Genomic DNA, 22,339 nt, shown 5'->3' on the forward strand with positions numbered 1-22,339 from the left:
GCCGCCCCCCTTCCCCCTTCTCTCATCCCCCTCTCTCACTGCCCCCTCTCTCACCGCCCCCTCTCTCACCACCACCTCTCTCACCACCCCCTCTCTCACCACCCCTCTCACCGCCCCTCTCTCACCACCACCTCTCTCACCGACCCCTCTCTCGCCGTCTCCTCTCTCGCCGCCCCCCTGCCCCCTCTCTCACTGCCCCTTCTCTTGTTGCCCCCCCCGCCCCTCTCTTGTGACCCCCCTTGCCGCCCCTTCTCTCACAGCCTCCCTCTCTCTCACTGCCCCCCTTCTCTCGCTGCCCCCCTCTCTTGTGCCCCCCTCTCACCACACCCCCCTTGCTGTCCGCATCTCTCACCGCCCCCATCTCCCACCACCCCTACCCTCTCACCGTCCCCATCTCTCGCCGTCCCGCTCTCTCTTTCCCTCTGTGCTCTCTTCTGTCTATTGTACAAATTTTATTCTTTCTTCCTCGATTTGATTTTAATGATCTGTTTTTCATTGCTCCCATTGTCTCTGACACAGCCTCACTGTACCTCGCTTGTAATATTTAACCCATATCACTGAAGGGAGGACCTCACTCAGCATCATCTCTCTCTGTCCCTTTTACAGTTCCTGCGAGCGTCACCAAAAGTCACTGTGATTGGTCCACGGGCTACATGATTACAGTGCGATGGATCAAACCAGTGGGCAACTACACCGGATTTAACATCTCTTTGTACGATGGAGACCAGCTGCTGAAAGCTCAGACCGTCGGTAGGAACAAGACTTCCCTGCCAATTGGAAACTTGCAGCCTGCGCGTAGATACACAGTCCACATCTACACACAAGCTGGCCAGGCTTACAGCGAGATGGTGCATTTGCAATGTCGGACTGAAGCATCACGTGAGTATTCTGGATCTAAACGTTTCTCCCCCGTTACAGACGTGTGTCTCTTTACTGGGTCCTGGTAGCCTGTTCTTGCCGAGTGGCCCAGCCAGGTGGTGACTGTCCGCGTATCCCAAGAAGAGACAACATCTCCGGGGAAGGTGAAGAGTAAATTGAAGAGGAAAAGGAGAACCAGTGGGCTGCAGGGTTTCTCTTTAGACCAATGGGGCCACAGATCTAACTGTAACAGGGGCAAGAATTTCATTCACTTTTGCAAGGGGAGATGATGGTGCAGCAGTAATGTCACTGGATTAGGCATCTAGTGGTCCAGGCTAATGCTCTGGGGATATGGGGTCATTGATGGAATTTAAATTCAATTAAAAAAAAAAATTAATTAGTTAAAATAAAAATCTAAGGACAATCTAGAGCATGACAATTGTCATAAAAACCTACCTGCCTCTCTAATGCCCTTTAGGGAAGGAAATCTGCCATCCTGGCCTGGTCTGCCCTACATGTGACTCCAGATTCACAGCAATGTGGTTGACTCTCAACTACCCTCTGAAATGTTCTAGCAAGTCACTCAGTTCTCAAGGGCAATTAGGGATGGCCAATAAATGCTGGTCTAGCCAGCGATGCCCACATCCCGTGAACTAATATAAAAAAAAAATAAAAATAAAAAGAATTTATATTCAATCCAGGTCGCCCCAGCTCACTCACTTGACTGTCGCACTGTATTCCTGCCGTTGTTGCTGGTGCTATCTTTCGGACGAGAATTTCGACCAGTATCTCTCAGGTGGACTTAGAAGATCCCACGGGCACTACTTCAAAGATGAGAAGGGGAGTTTTCCCCTGTGTCCTAACCAATATTTAGTCACCATTGGCATTCTTCACCTATGTTTATCTGATAAGCAATTGCTGGGTATGTTCCTTAGGCTAACTGTCCATCTTTTGTTCTGTGCAGCCATTATCATCGGAGCGGTCATAGGCTCTCTGCTGTGTCTGATTCTTATTGGTTTGTTGTTGTTTTTCATCATCACCAAAAGAGTGCCATGGAGGTAGGTGTTTCTGTTTAATGGACACTGACTAAGGACTTAGTGATGTGAGGATAGAAGACACAGAATCAGAGCCAAACTCATCCATCCTTCCACTGATTAATAACATTGAGCAGACTGGGTCATGCAATTGATTGGCCTCCGGATCTTGGATTCCAGGCTGATGACTGAAGGTCTCCTCTCTCAGCTGATTGGATCATTCTTGAGCGAAATGGGAGTTTGGAGCATTTTCCATCCAGTTTTTAGTGGGTGTAGAACTATTATAGTGCAATACTATCCAAAATCCCTTCCAAATTGAAATAAGTTGTCAACTGAGTTCAAAAGTGATGCTGCAGGGTCACTGAATGATATCCTGTTGGTAGAGGAGGAGGTGCTGTTTTAAAATGGATTTAGGATTAATTGCTGGACAATGTGTAGGGAGCTTTACTCTGTACCCAACCTGTGCTGTACCAAAATAAAAATAGCTGGAAAAACTCAGCAGGTCTGACAGCATCTGCAGAGACGAATACAGATAACGTTTCGAGTCCATATGACTCTTCATCAGAACTGAGGAAATATAGAAGAGAGGTGAAACATAAGCTGGTTAAGGGGGGTGGGACAGGTAGAGCTGGATAGAGGGCCAGTGATAGGCAGAGGCAACGAAGAGATTGCCAAAGATATCATAGACAAAAGGACAAAGGGGTGTTGACGGTGGTGATATTAGCTAAGGAATGTGCTAATCGTGACATTAAGGTTAGAAAGAGGAAATATGGCTATGAAAGTGAGTTTTGGTAAACACCTTGTCAAACACCAGGAGAGTGCTGTACCTGTCCGGGGAGTGTTTGATGGGGACAGTGTAGAGGGAGCTTTACTCTGTATCTAACCCCGTGCTGTACCTGTCCTGGGAGTGTTTGATGGGGACAGTGTAGAGGGAGCTTTACTCTGAATCTAACCCCATGCTGTACCTGTCCAGGGAGTGTTTGATGGGGACAGTGTAGAGGGAGCTTTACTCTGTATCTAACCCCGTGCTGTACCTGCCCTGGGAGTGTTTGATGGGGACAGTGTAGAGGGAGCTTTACTCTGTATCTAACCCCGTGCTGTACCTGTCCGGGGAGTGTTTGATGGGGACAGTGTAGAGGGAGCTTTACTCTGTATCTAACCCCATGCTGTACCTGTCCTGGGAGTGTTTGATGGGGACAGTGTAGAGGGAGCTTTACTCTGTATCTAACCCCGTGCTGTACCTGTCCTGGGAGTATTTGATGGAACAGAGTAGAGGGAGCTTTACATTCCATACAATATTGTCATGGGTGGATTAAGGCTTGTCGGGCCTGGGAATAATGAGTAATGAAGAGCAGGAGCAGGAGTAGGCCATTCAGCCCCTCGATGTGGGAGATATTCATATTGACAGGCAGATCTTTGAAAGGTGAAGCTTGAATTCCATCAGATGCTAGCAGTTAAGTTCAGCGGTTATCTTTTATTAGTAAATGCTTTTATTTTGTTCCAGGAAACAACAAGATTCAGACTTTTCACCAATGACCATAATTCCTAGAGATATCAAGTAAGTGGAATTAATTCCTGATGGTTCGGACTATTACCCGTCCCCCTCCCCAGCTCACAGCTTCCCTTCCCTCCACCCCAGACCACCACCCCCCTCCCCGTGCTCTCATTAAGCTATTTCAAATGTGTAAAACTGCAGCTGATATCAACCCCCCTCCACCCTGACACCGACTGCTTTCAGGCAGCTTTACCTCTCGCAGAGAGAAAAAAAAACACCCACATGGATTCTCAATCACCCAGGGAGAGAATGGATCGCAGCCTGAGCAATCTCACAAAGTGGCAAAACGCTGCTTCTCCAAAACCAGTGTAAGTAACGTCCAAATGCCTTCAGTCTCAGCTGGACATATTATGTCCAGGTCGATGGCTGGATTCATTCAAAGGAGGAATCCTCCCCGTTTTAGTTTTTGTGAAGGGGGCAGGGAGGTGAGACGAGGCTCTTCAGTCTCTCACCTGCTGTTCTACAGTGTGGCGTGTCGTCAGTGTGGGTTTTGCCATTGTTCTACTGAGAAATCGAAAACTCATACAGCTTTTTGCTAAGGGTGTAGCTACCTCAGCAAGCGTTCATTGTGTACCGGACTAGTAACGCAAAGATCATGAGTTCAAATCCCACCTTAGTGACCTGACATTTTGCTCCAGTGGTTCCTTCAGGTCTGCCCAACCCCTATTTGGTTCTTACAGCCCTCTCTGGAGGCAGTGAGTTGCAAGAGAAGGCCCATCAGCATTTCCTCTCCACAGCAAATGCAGCCTAGTCTCAACCAAATCTGAGGCCGTTTCAAAGGAGCCAAGTTCCAGCGAGTGACTGGTGAAAGTTCCTTCCTTGTGCTGTTGCTCTTGGTGAAGGAGGCTCTTGCCCCCCATCAATAAGTTAAAAAAATGTCCCGGTCAGACCCTGGTTTCTGTTTATTGATTTAGGTGACTCACCAAAGTGCCGTGAGCCCATTAACGGATTCTGTTTCTGAGAATATGATATTGATGAAATGCTCTCTTTTTATTATTCTTTCACGGGATGTGGGTGTCGCTGGCTGGGCCCAGCATTTATTGCCCATCCCTAATTGCCCCTTGAGAAGGTGGCGGTGAGCTGCCTTCTTGTACCGCTGCAGTCCCTGTGGTTATAGGTGCACCCACAGTGCTGTTAGGGAGGTATATTGTGCCAACTGGGGATATTAAGAGTTACAGCACTCCCCACAACCAGTGCCCGGACACGTTTCCTCAATGCAGCCCCTGCCGCTCCCAATATACAAACTGAGATTGAACGCTCTGACGCTTCCCTCAAAGCATATCCACTGGTCCTGACATAAAACAAATCCAGGAATCTGACCCAACCCATCCATCCAGTAGGCAGACAGCCAGATGCAAACACAAGCCAGTATACAAGCTATAATGCCATCACGTGTAGAGGTTGGGGAATCTCTCCCTTGTCCTCCTTTTCACACTCCTACCCTACAGTCTGGTTTCACGAAACTTGCCATCCACCCCCTCTAAATGAATCTCCTGCATCTGTGTCCACCCAGAGAGTAAAAGGCAAGATTATCCGGGGCCCAGGAGGCTGAGATGGGAAGTGGGAGAGGCTGGGAAAGTGTCAGGAAATTTGCCAGCGGCAGGCTGAAACACAGAGGCGATCTTTCCGGGCGGCTGGAATTTCACAGGGAGCAGAGCAGCACCCGCGCCCCCACCCCCACCCCTACCAGGGGGCAGGCCACCAGCTTCACCAAGGTGGCCCCTCTACGTCATCCGATGGGGCAGGAGGCCACTGCAGCCTGAGGGATAGGGAAGGTCACCCCCCCCGCATTCCACCAATGAGCCATCCGGGCCCCTCTGGTTTTTCATTTTCGATTTACCTGTTCCAGGCCACCGCAAAATGGAAGTGCCCTATCGATTCCTGCACTGCCTCAGCAGCACCTACCTCGTGGCCATGGCTTCAGCGCTGCCATCCCAGTGATTGAGCCAGCAGCATCGACATCCCCCTTCCCCTCCCGCCCCCCCCCACCCACAAACCTCCATTCTTAAATAGTGAAATCACTGAGCTGGTCCCACTGCTGCCAAGTGCAGACTTGGGACCCCCCCCCTGTCTGGATGTTGGGGTCCCGAATGTTATTTCGATTCCAAGCCAGTTGGCAACGTATGAATGTAGACACTAATACTTTTCGCGATAATAGGTTTATTCACAGAATGCAGCGTCACATAAGTCTGCTTCCTACCCTGTTACACAGGGTGCCAGCAGTCACTCTTTGTAAGTGCTCTAAGCACTGAGTTAAACAATGCCCTTCACCTGTGTATCATGACAGCATAGTTAACATACCATTAATGCTGAAGCCTGTGGGAAAATCCTGCCCCAAATGTCATCAGGGAATGTCAATGTGGTTGACATTGCAGCCAACTCCAAACCTGTTCTGTGACCTCGGCGCGTGTCTATACCAGGTGAATTCACTGGCTCCCCTTAATAGCCCAGGGAAGCTAAGGCTAATCAATTGCCTCACTGGTTGACATCAGTTGAACTTGGCCCAGAGCAGGGATCAAACCTTGTGCATACAATACTCCACCTGAGCCACTTGGTAGCAGGTGTCCCTCACCAGTAAAGCTCCCCATTAAGACCGTCTCTGTATCGCTGAAAAAAGACACATGTCAAACCAATCAGCCAGCCTGCCTGGTTTGAATTTAAACAAAACATTATAGTTGACAGTGAGCCATCAGTCAACTGGTGCATCCCCCTTGGCAGCACCTCTACAAGTCCACTTGCCAACCGATCAGCACTCTCTTCTCATGAAGTATAAATTGTTGTTCCCTTTACGTTTGGTATTCTTGCGAGTGTCCTGATGAGTGCAAAATGAAAAGCTTCAACATATTTTTCAGCGCTACACAAGTTCTGTACTACCAAATGACTTCTGTAGTGTCTCTATTAAGCAGTTTTCACCCTCACTTTGTTTTGTTCACCAGGCCTGTTCCAGTTAGTGAATATGAGGATTACTTTCAGAGAAAGCACGCTGACACAGATTTTGGCTTTGCCGAGGAATACCAGGTACGGAGAGAGCCAGAGGACTGGGTTTGTACTTTATATTGGAATGTTCAATCTTGGCACTGGAAAATGTGCTGTGTCCCCTGTGTTACAATCAGTTCTCCATCTTGATGAGTTTGATGTACCAATGGTGTGTGAAGAACATACTGCTGGGTTCGCCCTCCCAGTAAAGTGAGGCCCTGGTGAGTGCGGTGTAGAATTAGAATTGGAGTGCAGTACATGTAGATCCTTCAGCCAGAGACTGATCAATAACCGCTCTCCTATTCATGAACCACAGAATCTGAGTATGGTGGGGGCAAAACAGTCGGTGGAAGCTGCCCTGCTTGTGGACAACAAAGGAAAGAATCGATACACTAATGTCCTACCATGTAAGTAACCAAGGCATGCATGGATGTTAGAAACCAGAAATAAAAACCAAAACTGCTGGAAATACTCAGCAGGTCAGGCAGCATCTGTGGAGAGAGAAACAGAGTTAACTTTTCTGGGTTTTTGACCTTTGGAACTGGTCTGTGGCTCATGAAATGGGTACATACACTCCAGAAGGATCTGAAGGTCCTTGGGAGAGTGCAGGGGAGATGTGCCAGAATGGTTCCAGGGATGAGGGATTTTAGCTACACGTTTAGGTTGGGGAAGCTGGAATTGTTCTCCTTGGGCCAAAGGAGATTGAGGGGAGATTTGATCGAGGCGTAGAAGATTATGACAGGTTTGGATAAGTTGGACAAAGAAAAGCTGTTCCTGTTGGCTGATGATACAAAGGACACAGGTTTAAGATTTTGGCTAAGAGGTGCAGGGGGGATGTGAGGAACAACTTTTTCACAGAGCGAGTGGTAATGACCTGGTACTCGCTGCCCAGGAGGGAGGTGGAGGTGGAAATGATCAATGATTTCAAAAGGAAATTGGATGGACACTTGAGGGAAACAAACTTGCAGGGCTACAGGGATAGAGCAGGGAAATGGGACTGACTGGGTTGCTCTACAGAGACCTGGTATGGAGTTGATGGACTGAATGGCCTCCTTCTGTGCCATAATGGCTCTGTGACTCTAAGCTGATATTACTCTGTACAGGTGGTCCATGGGATGTTGGGTAATGTACCATTGTGGTCATGCTTACCTCCTGGATCATGTTTTTATTCACTTTTGGGGTCGGAGAGGAATTTCCCTGAACTTTTCATTCTTAGGCTTTTTAAACAGAGAAGCATAGAAAATAGGAGCAGGAGTAGGCCATTCAGCCCTTCAAGCCTGCTCCGCCATTCATCATGATCATGGCTGATCATCCAACTCAATAGCCAACTTAAAATTCTGGGTTTTTTTTGCCCCCTCCTCAGAAACATGTGGATGGGGAATACTGCGGGGGGAAGGTCAGGCTACTTAGTTGCATGATGGCTGAATGGGAAGGTCTTTGTGGCTCTTTCTCTCTCTGTCCAACATTTTCATATGTTAATAAAACACAACAGATGAATATGAGCGAGAGGCAGCCTGGGCCTGAATTTTGTTGCTATGTTACAGACGGAGTTTCCTGCTGTCATGCGGATAGACAATCATTTCATTGACATTATTTTCCCCGCCTTGGTTCTTTCAGATGATGCATCCAGAATTAAACTCATTCCTCAGCTAGAGAGCAGCACATCCGATTACATCAATGCAAATTACATGCCTGTAAGTGTTGCATACTAAAGATTAAGAAGGGATCTGCTTCTGTAGCCATGGCAACCCTGACCCCAAACAGTCACATAAGGAAGATATCGGAGAACTTACTGTGAATTTAAAGGGCTTGTTACTAAACCTAATGGACGCCAGAATGAGGAAAGATATCAGGTCTTTCATTGAGCGCACAAATTTAACTAGAATCTAACCATCTCTCCTTGTCATTCAATGGCATTACCATCACTGAATCCCACACTATCAACTTCCTGGAGGTTACCATTGACCAGAATCTGAACTGGACCAGCCATATAAATACTGTGGTTACAAGAACAAGTCAGAGGCTGGGAATTCTGCATTGAATAACTCACTTCCTGACTCCCCAAAGCCTGTCCACCATCTACAAGGCACAAGTCAGGAGTGTGATGGAATACTCCCCATTTACTTAGATGAGTGCAGCTCCCACAACACCCAAGAAGCTTGACATCATACAGGGCAAAGCAGCCCGCTTGATTGGCACCCCATCCACTACCTTAAACATCAACTCCCTCCATCACACAGTGGCAGCAGTGTGTTCCATGTGCAAGATGCACTGCAGTAACTAGCCAAGGTTCCTCTCCAACCTGTGACCGCTGCCACCTAGAAGGACAAAGGCAACATGCATGGGAACACCCACATACAAGTTCCCCTCCAAGCCACACACCATCTTGACTTGGAACTATATCGCCGTTCCTTCACTGTCGCTGGGTCAAAATCCTGGAACTCCTTCCCTAGCAGCACTGTGGGTGTACCTAAACCACATGGAATTCAACGGTTCAAGAAGACAATCTACCACCACCTTAGCTGTAAATCAGAATGGGCAATAAATGCCAGCTTTGCCAGTGAGGGCCACACCCTAAGGATGCATTCAAAAGAATCATCCTAGCCTTAGTGAAACAGAAACTGAATTTTAGAGGCTATTATTTAGGGGTCTCTATTTTGATGTCCTTATTTTGCTTAATTCCCATGCATTGAATGCACTTTCTTGCTCATCCAAGAGCATTATTCGTCACACACCAGTTGGTCTCTGCCAGTCACATATTAGTTGGCATTAGAGAGCAATGACAATTTCCACCATTGACTCAGCTCTGTTTACTGCCTTACCCAGGGTAGCTGGTGTTGGTTTTGCAGAGTTTTTGGATGGGACATAATGGGCACTGGTGTGTATGGGTATGGTGGGTGAACATTATGGGTACTCCCTACCCTCTCCCCTCTTCCCCTCCCTTTCTAAATATCCATCCCGCCAGATTCCAGCCAGGATGATACCCTGGCCCTCAGTGATTTTTTGTTTTGTTCCAAAGGTTCCTGTTTATAATTCTCTTTCCCGTGGGTTATTTGTAGGGTTACTGGTCCAACAAGGAGTTCATCGCTGCCCAGGGACCCCTGCCGAACACAGTGGCCGATTTCTGGCGAATGATTTGGGAGCAGCGTTCGAAGGTCATTGTGATGCTGACAAACTGTGTGGAAGTAACTCGGGTGAGTCCCCGATTCTCAGTTTGAACCGGTCTAGTCACAAACTGAAACCAGCTGTCTAGCCAGCGCAGGGATCGGAACTCTGGTTTTTCACCTGCTCGTAGAGTCCATTCCAGCTCGTGAGAATAACCATCCTGTCTCTGTCTGTTTGCATGGGCAAGAGGTATTAAACAGCCAGGGTCATTGGCCAGGGTTGCTATGTCAGTTGCACATAGCTCGGTCTTGAACAGCGAAGTCACTGGTCTTAAACCGGGGTTGCACTTGAGAGCCGTTGTTGTTGTAAATGGCGTGGAGTTCAGCTGAGATTTGAGCCTGCACACTGAATGAAGACACTCTCAATGTGCCCGTTGTGAGGAGCAAGCCCGCAAAACAGGGAGGGACTCTCAATTTTTAAGGTATCCTCTCCGTCTTCCCATCTCCCAGGTCTCTCCAAGTGTACAAAACCCTGACTCATATGCTGAGGGCAAGGGGATGGAGTGAATCATCCACCCTTCTCTGAGAAGCTCCAGGCCTCTCTCAGTTGCTGCTTCGTATCTTCGCACTTTGTCTAGCAAAAATTGTGTTAAGTACTCGAGGGATTCCTAATCTGACTAACAGTCTGACAGAACACAAAATGAATATTCCTCCCATGGTCACAACCATCTTCAAACGAGATTGGCCTGGAGTCTCCAGGAATTGAAGATCAATCTCCAGGCCTCGGCTGTGCGCAATCCTGGAGAAAAATCATCGGGATATGAAAAAAGATTGTCCTTAGCCATTTTCTTTGAATATTTTACTTTATCAGATATAAAAATATTGAAAATGGGGGAGAAAAAGGGCTGTTCGGCTGACAGTCAAGCATCATCCGATTGGGTAATGAGTCTTTTTACTTTCCAATTGGCGTAGGAAGGCCGTACGCCACAAGGATAGTTGTGTTGGCCGACTAATGGCTGGAGCGTGGAGGCGAGTCATGCAATGAAACCTCTAGGAATACATTTAATCACAGTTGGCGACCCTACATCATACCAGTCAAGAGGAGCATTAGTCCAAGAGAGCAGTGTTTTATATTTTAAATATCTCAGAGAAATACACAGTTGGCACTAGTTTCTAAGTGTGCAACAGGTTTATTTACAAGAGTTTTAAAATATCTCTGCAATCACAAAATGTCATGCTTATCCCAGCTCTGGCTTCTAGTAACTTCTGTGGTGTCTGTCTACTTTGCTCTGAGTCCCCACCCAGGCTTAACCAATCAAATGCAGGGAGCATAGATCTGTTGCCAGGATCACACAATCAAACACAAAGCAATTGAACCATTGAGCACTACAGGTAGGAGGAATTTATGGGCTCCTACAATCCCTACAGTGAGGCGGGGATTAAACCAGACCCACCAGGTTTGAGGATCCCATTGGATGTCAACCCAGAGTTCAGAGGCGGAGCCTTATGTCTCCACCCACTCGGACACCTGGAGTAGAAGTCAAACACTGTACCTTCTGACTCAGGGACAAGAAGTGTACCACTCAGGTCGCAGTTACTATCAGGGATTTGCTGAGTGGAGGATCCCAAAGATGACACCTTGTCCTTATGTTCCAGAAGCCTTGTGTGTCACACTATTACAGCATTTACAAAGAAATTTATATGGATACCATTGAAAATGCATGGGTATACATATCAGGAAAGGGTTGACAGGGCCGGGTCTCTCTACTCTTGGGGGAAAAAAAGGCTTAAATTAAAATAATATTTAAAAATTAAGATTATGAAGGGTTTTGATCGAGTGGATACAGAGAGAATGTTTCCCCCTTGTGGGGAAGAGCAAAGCTAGAGGCCGTAAATATAGGGTAGTCAGCAAGAAATCCAATGGGGAATTCAGAAGAAACTTCTTTACCCAGAGAGTGGAACTCGCTGCCACATGAGCCGGGGTTTTCTGGTCCCACCTTCAGCGGGAATTGTTGCAGTTGGGATGAAAAATTTGACGGATCAGCAAAAGGTTTGCGGGACCGGAAAATCCTGGCTAGGGAGTGTTTGAAGTGAATAGTATAGATATATTTAAGGGGTAGCTAGACAAGAAAATGAGGGAGAAGGGAATAGAGGGTTACGATGATAGAGTTGGATGAGGAAAGATGGGAGGAGGCTCGAGTGGAGCTTAAACACCAGCAGGGACTGGTTGGGCCGAATGGCCTGTTTCTGTGCCGTATATCTTATGTAACCTTATGTGATTATTTTGGATGAAGCCCTCTTAAACATATTCTGGTTCCAGGTCAAATGCGAACACTATTGGCCGCTGGATTACACGCCCTGTACCTATGGAGACATCACAGTGACAGTCACATCAGAAACCATCCAAAGCGAGTGGACCGTCCGAAAATTCAGTATCAAAAAGGTGGGAGGTCTTAGGATGTGCTAGAAAGATCATGATCCATCCAGTACCACCATCCAGGTGGTTGCATAATATGATAATGTTGTTGACTTATGCTTGTGCAATAGCACCAGGCACAGCATACAAGTGCCAGACAATAGCCATCTCCAAAAAAGAGACCATAAGAACATAAGAAATAGGAACAGGAGTAGACCATTCAGACCCTTGAACCTGCCCTGCCATTCAATAAGATCATGGCTGATCTTCTTGTGTTTCGATTTCCACATTCCCATCTAACCCCGATAACCTTTGATTCCCTTGTCTATAAGAACATAAGAAATAGGAACAGGAGAGAATCTAACCATCTCCCCTTGACATTCAATGATATTATCATCACTGAATTACCCACCATCAACATCCTGGGGATTTCCATTGACCAGAGACTTAACTGAACCAGCCATATAAATACTGTGGCTACAAGAGCAGGGAAAGTGCTGGGAATTCTACAGAGAGTAACTCACCTCCTGACTCCCCAAAGCCTGACAACCATCTACAAGGCTCAAATCAGGAGTGTGATGGGATACTCTCCACTTGCCTGGATGAGTGCAGCTCCAACAAGACTGAAGAAGCTCAACACCATCCAGAACAAAGCAACCCACTTGATTGACACCCCATCACCTTCAACATTCACTCCCTCCACCACTGATGCACAGTAGCAGCAGTGTGTACCATCTACAAGATGCACTGTAGGAACTTACCAAGGCTCCTTTGACTGCACATTCCAGCCCCACAATGTCTAGAAGGACAAGGGCAGCTGATACATGGGAACACCACCACCTGGAAGTCCCCCTCCAAGCCACTTGCCATCCTGACTTGGAATTATATCGCCGTTCCTTCACTGTCGCTGGGTCAAAATCCTGGAACTCCCTCCCTAACAGAAGCATAGATTTACTAAAATGACACATGATCTCCAAGGGTCAAATTACCAGCGGAGACTTCTGAAACTAAGGTCTTATTCCCTAGAATTTAGAAGATTAAGTGATTTGACTGAAGTTTGTAAGAGTACAGAGAGGAGCTATTTGCCCTGTCTGGGGAGTGTAGGGGTAGTGGGATAAATTAGACTCCAATCTTTCAGGAGTGAAATTCAGAAACACTTCTCCACACAAGGGTTGGGAGAAGTTTGGGACTCTCTTCCGCAAATAACAATTGATGCTAGGTCAGTTGTAAATTCTTAACCAAAATCTCAGATTGAGAGATGGTATGAAAGTATATGGGGAAAAGAGGAGGGATATATGGAGTTAGGTCACAGGTCAGGCCATGATATCATTGAATGTTGGAACAGGGATTGAGATTGGGCCTTGCCGGGCCCCACCTGTGATGGAAAATCCCATCAGACTTTCCTAGTCTGGGTACACGTGTGAGATGGGTGTTTGAGCGAGGTAAGGGAGTCCCGGTGGAGCTTGTTACATTGTGGGGGGAGTGCCTTCCGGAGAGGAAGGATGAGAATTAAAGGGAAAGGAGACTAAACCTCTGCCTTCTCTGGATAGGATGGGTCCTCGGAGAAACGTTCAATCTCACACTTTCAATTCACTGCCTGGCCAGATCATGGCGTACCCAACAACACAGAGAAACTGATAGCATTCCACAAACTAATTCAGCAACACCTGAACAGGAGTCAGCATTGCCCAGCTGTCATACACTGCAGGTAAGGACCCATTGTGACTGCGCCTGTCTGCTCTGGTTCATCATGTGACTGTAAGCTCCCAACTTCTTAAAAACACAAGGAATGCTGGGGAGAGAGTTACTGAGTGACAGCATGAGGGAGCTGGATTAACGTCAATAGAGATACAGTCAGTAACACAGGGCGCTGGGGGTAGAGAGTTACTGAGTGACAGTGGGAGGGAGCTGGATTAACATCAACAGAGATACAGTCAGTAATACAGGGTACTGGGGGGAGAGGGGTTACTGAGTGACAGTGTGATGGAGCTGGATTAACATCAATAGAGATACAGTCAGTAACACATGCTGCTGGGGAGAGACGGTTACTGACTGACAGTGTGAGGGAGCTGGATTAACATCAGTAGAGATACAGTCAGTAACACAGGGAGCTGTGAGGAGAGAGGTTACTGAGTGACAGTGTGAGGAAGACCATAAGACGTAGAAGCAGAAGTAGGCCATTCGGCCCATCGAGTCTGCTCCGCCATTCAGTGAGATCATGGCTGATCTGATAATCCTCAACTCCACTTTCCTGTCTTTCCTCCATAACCCTTGGTTCCCTTACTGATTAAAAACCTGTCTGTCTCAGCCTTGAATATACTTAACGACCCAGCCTCTACAGTCCTCTGCGGTAAATAATTCCACAGGTTGACTACCCTCAAAGGGAAGAAATTCCTCCTCACCTCTGTTTTAAATGGGCACCCCTTACTCTGAGATTATGCCCTCTGGTCCTAGACTCTCCCACAAGGGGAAACAACCTCTCAGCATCTACCCTGTCAAGCCCCCTAAAAACCTTATATGTTACAATAAGGTCGCCTCTCATTCTTCTACACTCCAATGAGTACAGGTCCAACCGACTCAACCTCTCCTCATAAGAAAATCTCTCCATACCCAGGATCAACTTAGTGAATCTTCTCTGGACTGCCTCCAATATCAATATATCTTTCATTAGGTAAGGGGACCAGAATTGTTCACAGTATTCTACGTGTGGTCAAACTAGTACCGTGTATAGTTTTAGCAAGACTTCCTTATTTTTATATTCCAGTCCCTTTGAAATAAAGGCCAACATTCTATTTGCCTTCCCTATTACCTGTTGAACTTGTATGTCAGGTTTTTGGGATTCATGCACGAGGACCCCCAAATCCCTCTGTGCTGCAGCTTTCTGCAGTCTTTCTTCATTTAAATAATATTCAGCTCCTCTAATCTTCCTGCCAAAGTGCATAACCTCACATTTTCCCACATTACATTCAATCTGCCAAGTTTTTGCCCTCTCACTTAACCTGACTATATCCCTCTGTAGACTCTTTGTGTCATCCTCACCACTTGCCTTCCCACCTATTTTTGTGTCACCTGCAAACTTGACAATAGTACATTCACTTCCCTCATCTAAGCCATTAATATATATTGTAAATAATTGTGGCCTCAGCACTGATCCCTGTGGCACTCCACTAATTATAGGTTGCCGCACTGAAAGTGCCCCCCTTATCCCAACTCTCTGTCTTCTACTAGTTAGCCAATCCTCTATCCACCTTGGGCTCTTATCTTATTAAGTAGCCTTATCGGCGGTAGCTTATCAAACACCTTTTGGAAATCCAAATATATTACATCACTGGTTCCCCTTTATCTATCCTGTTTGTCACCTCCTCAAAGACTTCTAATAAATTTGTTTGGCATGATTTCCCCTTCATGAAGCCATGCTAATGCTGCTTGATCAGATTGAGTATTTCTAAGTGCTCTGCTATTATTATCATTCCTTTATAATAGACTCCAGAATTTTCCCAATGACAGATGTTAAGCTAACTGGCCTATAGTTACCTGTTTTTTGTCTCCCTCCCTTTTTGAATAAGGGTGTTACATTGGCTGTCTCCAATCCTCTGGGACTTTCCCAAAATCTAACGATTCTTGGAAGATTACTACCAGTGCAGCTACTATCTCTGTAGCTACTTCCTTTAATATCCTAGGATGCAACCCATTAGGTCCACATCAGTAGAAGATACAGTCAGTAACACAGGGCGCTGGGGGAGAGAGTTACTGATTGATAGTGTGAGGGAGCTGGATTAACAACAGTAGAGATACAGTCTGTAATGTAGGGTGCTAGGGGGAGAGGGGTTACTGAGTGACAATGTGATGGAGCTGGATTAACATCAATACAGGTAAAGTCAGCAACACAGGGCTCTGGGGAGAGAGAGAGTTACTGAGTGAAGGTGTGAGGGAGCTGGATTAAGATCAGTAGAGATACAGTCAGTAACACAGGGTGCTAGGGGGAGGGGGGTTACTGAATGATAGTGTGAGGGAGCTGGATTAACATCAATAAAGATACAGTCAGTATCACTGGACGCTGGAGGGAGAGGGTTACTGAGGGACAGTGTGAGGGAGCTGATTAGTATAAAGACCCAGAAGACTTTGATCAAAATTCTTTGTAACAATCTGTGTTGTGGGGAAGGTGAGAGGAAAATTCCTGTGCAATCTGTTTAAAGACCCTCACCCTCTGTTTTAATCGCAGTGCCGGAGTAGGACGGACGGGTACTTTAATAGCCTTGGATTACCTACTGCAACAGATAGAAGAGGAAGGTGTAATCGATGTTTATGGGATTGTCCATAAAATGAGACTGAACCGGCCACTGATGGTCCAGACTGAGGTGAGGAGTTTTGTCTGTGAGTGACTTTGTCTCCTGGTCAGAACCCTTCAGTCTCTGATCCATTTCAGGAAGGTGTCTCTATAATCAACTCCCAAGCCCTGTTCCTGCTCTTCACTACTTGGCTCTAACCTCCTACAACTGAAATTTCCAGCACTATATCTTCCCAAATCCTGGGAAAAACCATTCTCTAAAGACAGTTCCTTTATTTCAACACGTGCCTGAACAGTTCGGGCTGTCAACCATTCCTCAGTGGCTAACACTCTGGCCTCGGGAGTCAGAAGGTCATGGGTTCAAGTCCCACTCCAGAGATTTGAGCCCACAACACCAGCTGACATTCTCAGTACAGTGTTGAGAAAGTGCTGCTGTCTCAGAGGTGAATTATGTCTTTTGGATGTCATGTCAAGTCATGGCTCCATCTGCTCTCTCAGGTGACCGCAAAAGGTGCCACATCGCTATTTGAAGAGCATGGGAGTTCTTCCTGGTGTCCTGATCGATGTATATCTCTCAACCAGCATCGCTAAAAACAAACTACCTGACCACAATCAATTGCACTTTGTGGAAGCTTATCATGTGTAAATATGTTACTGTTCCTACATTGCAACTGTGATCACACTTCCAATAGTGACTGTATTTCAATGGCTGTGCAGATGCCTTGATACATCCTGAGGCCTCAAAAGATGCTATAGAAAAACAATTTCATTCCTATTCACTGAGCTGACATGGGACTGACAGCAAAGATTGAATGATTTATGTCAAACGTAGGGTATCCTGGGCGTTACCATTGACCAGAAACTGAACTGGACCAGCCTTATAAATACAGTGGCTACAAGAGCAGGTCAGAGGCTGGGAATCCTGCAGGGAGTAACTCACCTCCTGACTCCCCAAAGCCTGTCCGCCATCTACAAGGCACAAGTCAGGAGTGTGATGGAATACCCTCTACTTGCCTGGATGAGTGCAGCTCCCACAACACTCAAGAAGCTTGACCCATCAAGTCAAAACAGCCCGTTTGATTAGCACCCCAATCCACCACAATCCAATGGTTAATATTTAAGGAACGAATGTATTGCATTGCAACAGTTATACACTCCTTTCTGGGGCAGAACCACAACAGGAAAAGCAGCCCAACCATGTTTAACAAAAGAAATTAAGTATAGTATTAGATCCAAAGAGGAGTCGCTAGAAAAAATAGCAAGCCTGGAGATTGGGAGCAGTTTAGAATTCAGCAAAGGAGGGCCAAGAGGTTGATTAAGAGGGGAAAAATAGAGTATAAATTAACTTGCAAGGAACATAAAAGCAGGCTGTAAAAGCTTCTATAAGTATGTAAAAAGAAAAAGATTAGTGAAGATAAATGCAGGTCCCTTACAGTCTGAAACAGGAGAATTTATAATAGAAAACAAGCAAATGGCAGAGAAATTAAACAACGACTTTAGTTCTGTCTTCACGGAGGAAGGAACAAATAACTTCTCAGAAATACTAGAGAACCAAGGGTCTAGTGAGAAGGAGGGATTGAAGGAAATTAGTATTACTAAAACAAAGGTGCTGAAGAAATTAATGGGACTGAAAGCCGATAAAACCCCAGGGCCCGATAATCTACATCCCAGGGTACAAAAGGAGGTGACCATGGAAATAGTGGATGCGTTGGGAATCATCTTCCAAGATTCTGTAGATTCTGGAACAGTCCCGGCAGATTGGAGGGCGGCAAATGTAACCCCACTATTTAAAAAAGGAGGGAGGGAGAAAGCAGCAAATTTCAGATCGGTTAACCTAACCTCATTGGTAGAAAATGCTAGAGTCTATTATAAAGGATGGGATAACAGGACACTTAAAAAATATCAACGGGATTAGACAAAGTCAACATGGGTTTATGAAAAGGAAATCATGTTTGACAAACCTACTGGAGTTCCTTGAGGACATAACTAACAGAATAGATAAGGGAGAACCAGTGGATGTGGTGTAGTTAGATTTTCAGAAAGATTTTGATAAAGTCCCACATAAGAAGTTAGTGTGTAAAATTAAAGGACATGGGATTGGGGGTAATATATTGGCATTGATTGAGAATTGGTTAGCAGACAGGAAACAGGAGGTAAAAAGAGGGATGAGGTCCTACAACAAGAATTTAGGGAGCTAGGTAGCAAATTGAAAAGTAGGACCTCAAAGGTTGTAATCTCTGGATTACTCCCAGTGCCACATGATAGCGAATATAGGAATAGGCGGATAGAGCAGATGAATGTGTGGCTGAAGAGTTGGTGCGGGAGGGAGGGCTTTAGATTCCTGGATCACTGGGTCTGTTTCTGGGGAAGGTGGGACCTGTATAAGTCCGAAGGGTTGAACCTGAACCGAAACGGGACCAACATCCTTGTGGGAAGATTGCTAGTGATGTTGGTGGGAGTTTAAACTAATTTGGCAAGGGGATGAGATACGAGAGGAAGTATAGTAGGGGGTGATGTGCAGCCAACTATAGAAGAAAAACCAAGTCAGCCTGGAAGGCAGAGCGTATATAGTATATTTAAGGCACAAGGGAGCATGGCAAGGCTGGATGACATTTATTTTAATGCAAGGAGTCTTGCGTGTAGGGCAGACGAGTTGAGGGCATTGATTACAAATGGGGATATGATAACATTGCTATCATAGAGACCTGGTTGAGCGAGGGGCAGGGCTGGCAGCTCAATATTCTGGTGAGACAGGTGGGGGGGTGTAAAAGAGGAGGTGGTGTTGCAATATTGATCAAGGAGCCAATTACTGCAATAAGGAGTGATGATATCTTAGAAGGTTCCTCAAATGAAGCCATATGGGTAGAACTTAAAAACAAAAAGGGGGCAATCACATTGCTGGCAGTGTACCATAGACCCCCGAACAGTCAGGGAAAGATAGAAGGGCAGATATGTAGACAAATCTCAGAGAAGTATAAAAATAATAGTAGGAGATTTCAACTTCCCCAATATTAACTGGGATAGACAAAGTGTGAAAGGTTTAGAGGGGACAGAATTCTTAAAATGTATCCAGGGGAGCTTTATAAGCCAGCACATAGAAAGTCCTACAAGAGAGGGGTCGGTGCTGGACCTAGTTTCAGGGAACGAAGCCAGGCAAGTGGTAGAAGTGTCAGTGGGGAAACATTTCAGTGATAGTGACCATAACTCAGTAAGATTTAAGGTAGTTATGGAAAAGGACAAGGATGGACCAGAAGTAAAGGGTCTGAATTGGGGGAAGGCCGATTTTAATATGATAAGACAGGATCTGGCCAAAGTGGACTAGGAGCAGCTACTTGTAGGAAAATCTACATCAGAGCAATGGAAATCATTCAAAAAGGAAATAGTGAGAGATCAGGCCCAGCATGTCCCTGCACAGGGGGAGGGAGGAACCAACAAGTCCAGAGAACCCTGGATGTCAAGGAATGTACAGGATTGGAAAGGAAAAAAAGAGAAGCTTATGGTAGATACCAAGGGCTCAAAACAGCAGAAGCCCTAATGGAGTATAGAAAGTGCAGAGGGTTACTTAAAAAAGAAATGAGGAGAGTGAAGAGGGGGCATGAAAAAGCACTGGTGGGTAAAATAAAGGAAAATCCAAAGGCATTTTATAAGTATGTTAGGGACAAGAGGATAATCAAGGAAAGAGTAGGGCCCATTAGGGACCAAAGTAGCAATCTATGTGAGGAACCAGAAGACGTAGGTGAGGTTTGGAATGAGTACTTTGCATCTGTATTTACTATAGAGAAGGATGATGTAGGTATAGAATTCAGTGATGGGGACTGTGATATACTTGAACAAATTAGCAATGAGAGGGAGGAGGTATTAATGGTTTTAACGGGCTTAAAAGAGGATAAATCCCCAGGCCCAGATGAGATGTATCTGTGGGAGGCAAGGGAGGAGACTGCAGGGGCCCTGACATTTATTTTCAAATCCTCCCTGGCCACAGGAGAGGTGCCAGGGGACTGGAGGGCAGCTAATGTGGTACCATTATTCAAGAAGGGTGGTAGGAATAAACCAGGGAACAACAGGCCAGTGAGTCTAACATCAGTGGTAGGGAAATTTTTGGAAAAAATTCTGAGGGACAGAATTAATCTCCACTTGGAGAGGCAAGGGTTAGTCAAGGCTTTGTCAGGGTGAGATCATGTCTAACAAATTTGATTGAATTTTTTGAGGAAGTGTCTAGGTGTGTAGATGAGGGTAGTGCAGTTGATGTAGTCTACATGGAGTTCAGTAAGGCTTTTGACAAGGTCCCGCATGGGAGACTGGTCAAGAAGGTAAGAGCCCATGGGATCCAGGAGAATTTGGCAAATTGGATCCAAAATTGGCTTAGTGTCAGGAGGCAGAGGGTGATGGTTGAAGGTTGTTTTTGTGACTGGAAGCCTGTGTCCAGTGGTGTACCGTAGGGTTTGGTGCTGGGTCCCATGCTGTTTGTACTGTACATTAATGATCTAGACATGAATGTAGGAGGTATGATCAGTAAGTTTGCAGATGACATGAAAATTGGTGGTGTGGTAAATAGGGAGGAGGAAAGCCTTAGCCTACAGGATGATATAGACGGGCTGGTCAGATGAGCAGAACAGTGGCAAATGGAATTTAATATTGAAAAGTGTGAGGTGATGCATTTTGGGAGGACTAACAAGACAAGGGAGTACATGATGAATGGTAGGACCCTAGGAAGTACAGAGGATCAGAGGGACCTTGGTGTGCATGTCCATAGATCCTTGAAGGCAGCAGCACAGATAGATAAGGTGGTTAAGAAGGCATATGGGATACTTGCCTTTGTTAGTCGAGGCATTGAATACAAGAGCAGGGTGGTTATGATGGAGCTGTATAAAACATTAGTTAGGCCACAGCTGGAGTACTGTGTGCAGTTCTGGTCGCCACATTATAGGAAGGATGTGATTGCACTGGAGAGGGTGCAGAGGAGATTCACCAGGATGTTGCCTGGGCTGGAGAATTTCAGCTATGAAATGAGACTAGAAAGGTGGGATTGTTTTCCTTAGAGCAGAGAAGGCTGAGGGGGGACCTGATTGAGGTGTACAAAATTATGAGGGGCACATATAGGGTAGATAGGAAGGAACTTTTCCCCTTAGTGGAGGGATCATTAGCCAGGGGACATGGATATAAGATAAGGGGCAGGAGATTTAGGGGGGATTTGAGGGAAAATATTTTCAGCCAGAGGGTAAGGGGGTATCTGGAACTCACTGCCTGAAAGGGTGGTTGAGGCGGGAACCCTCACAACATTTAAGAAGTATTTAGATGAACACTTGAAACACCATCGCATACAGAGCCACGGGCCAAGTGCTGGAAAATGGGATTAAAATATATAGGGGCTTGATGGCCGGTGAGGACATGATGGGCCAAAGGGCCTCTTTCTGTGCTATAAATCTCTATGATTCTCTATAAACAGAGAGAAGGAATAATGAGGTCTTTTTCTGAGTGGCAGGTGGTGACTAGTGGGGTACAGCAGGATCAGTGCTTGGGCCCCAGCTATTCACAATACATATCAATGATTTGGATGAAGGAACCAAGTGTAATATTTCCAAGTTTGCTGACGACACGAAACTTGGTGGGAATGTGAGCAATGAGGAGAGTGTTAAGAGGCTTCAAGGTGATTTAGACAGGTTGAGTGAGTGGGCAAATACATGGCAGATGCAGTATAATGTGGATAAGTGGATAAAGTTATTCACTTTAGTAGGAAAAACAGAATGGCAGAGTATTATTTAAATGGTGATAGATTGGGAAATGTTGATGTACAAAGGGACCTGGGTGTCCTTGAACATCAATCATTGCGCAGGTGCAGCAAGCAGTTACGACGGCAAGTGGTATGTTGGCCTTCATTGTGAGAGCAAGGATGTCTTACTGCAGCTGTACAGAGCTTTGACGAGACCACAGCTGGAGTATTGTGTGCAGTTTTGGTCTCCTTATTTAAGAAAGGATACACTTGCCATTGAGGGAGTGCAGCGAAGGTTCACCAGACTGATTCCTGGGATGGCAGGATTGTCATATGAGGAGAGATTGTGCCGACTAGGCCTGTAATCACTGGAGTTTAGAAGAATGAGAGGGGATCTC

The 22,339-nt window shown here is 46.0% G+C and overlaps 1 protein-coding gene across 1 annotated transcript in view; it reads left to right on the top strand.

Moving 5' to 3' along the window:
* Positions 1–22,339, top strand: part of LOC144669349 (receptor-type tyrosine-protein phosphatase H-like) — a 54,299-nt gene that overhangs the window by 29,008 nt on the left and 2,952 nt on the right. The window contains exons 13-22 of the mRNA XM_078531712.1: positions 607–879; positions 1,823–1,916; positions 3,397–3,450; positions 6,384–6,465; positions 6,740–6,830; positions 8,041–8,117; positions 9,483–9,617; positions 11,848–11,970; positions 13,494–13,651; positions 16,166–16,301. Of these exons, the coding sequence (XP_078387838.1) occupies positions 607–879; positions 1,823–1,916; positions 3,397–3,450; positions 6,384–6,465; positions 6,740–6,830; positions 8,041–8,117; positions 9,483–9,617; positions 11,848–11,970; positions 13,494–13,651; positions 16,166–16,301 (1,223 nt within the window). The remainder of the gene's footprint in view (positions 1–606; positions 880–1,822; positions 1,917–3,396; positions 3,451–6,383; positions 6,466–6,739; positions 6,831–8,040; positions 8,118–9,482; positions 9,618–11,847; positions 11,971–13,493; positions 13,652–16,165; positions 16,302–22,339) is intronic.

This window comes from Cetorhinus maximus, chromosome 29, assembly GCF_964194155.1.
Source record: "Cetorhinus maximus chromosome 29, sCetMax3.hap1.1, whole genome shotgun sequence".
NCBI classification, from domain to species: Eukaryota; Metazoa; Chordata; class Chondrichthyes; order Lamniformes; family Cetorhinidae; genus Cetorhinus; species Cetorhinus maximus.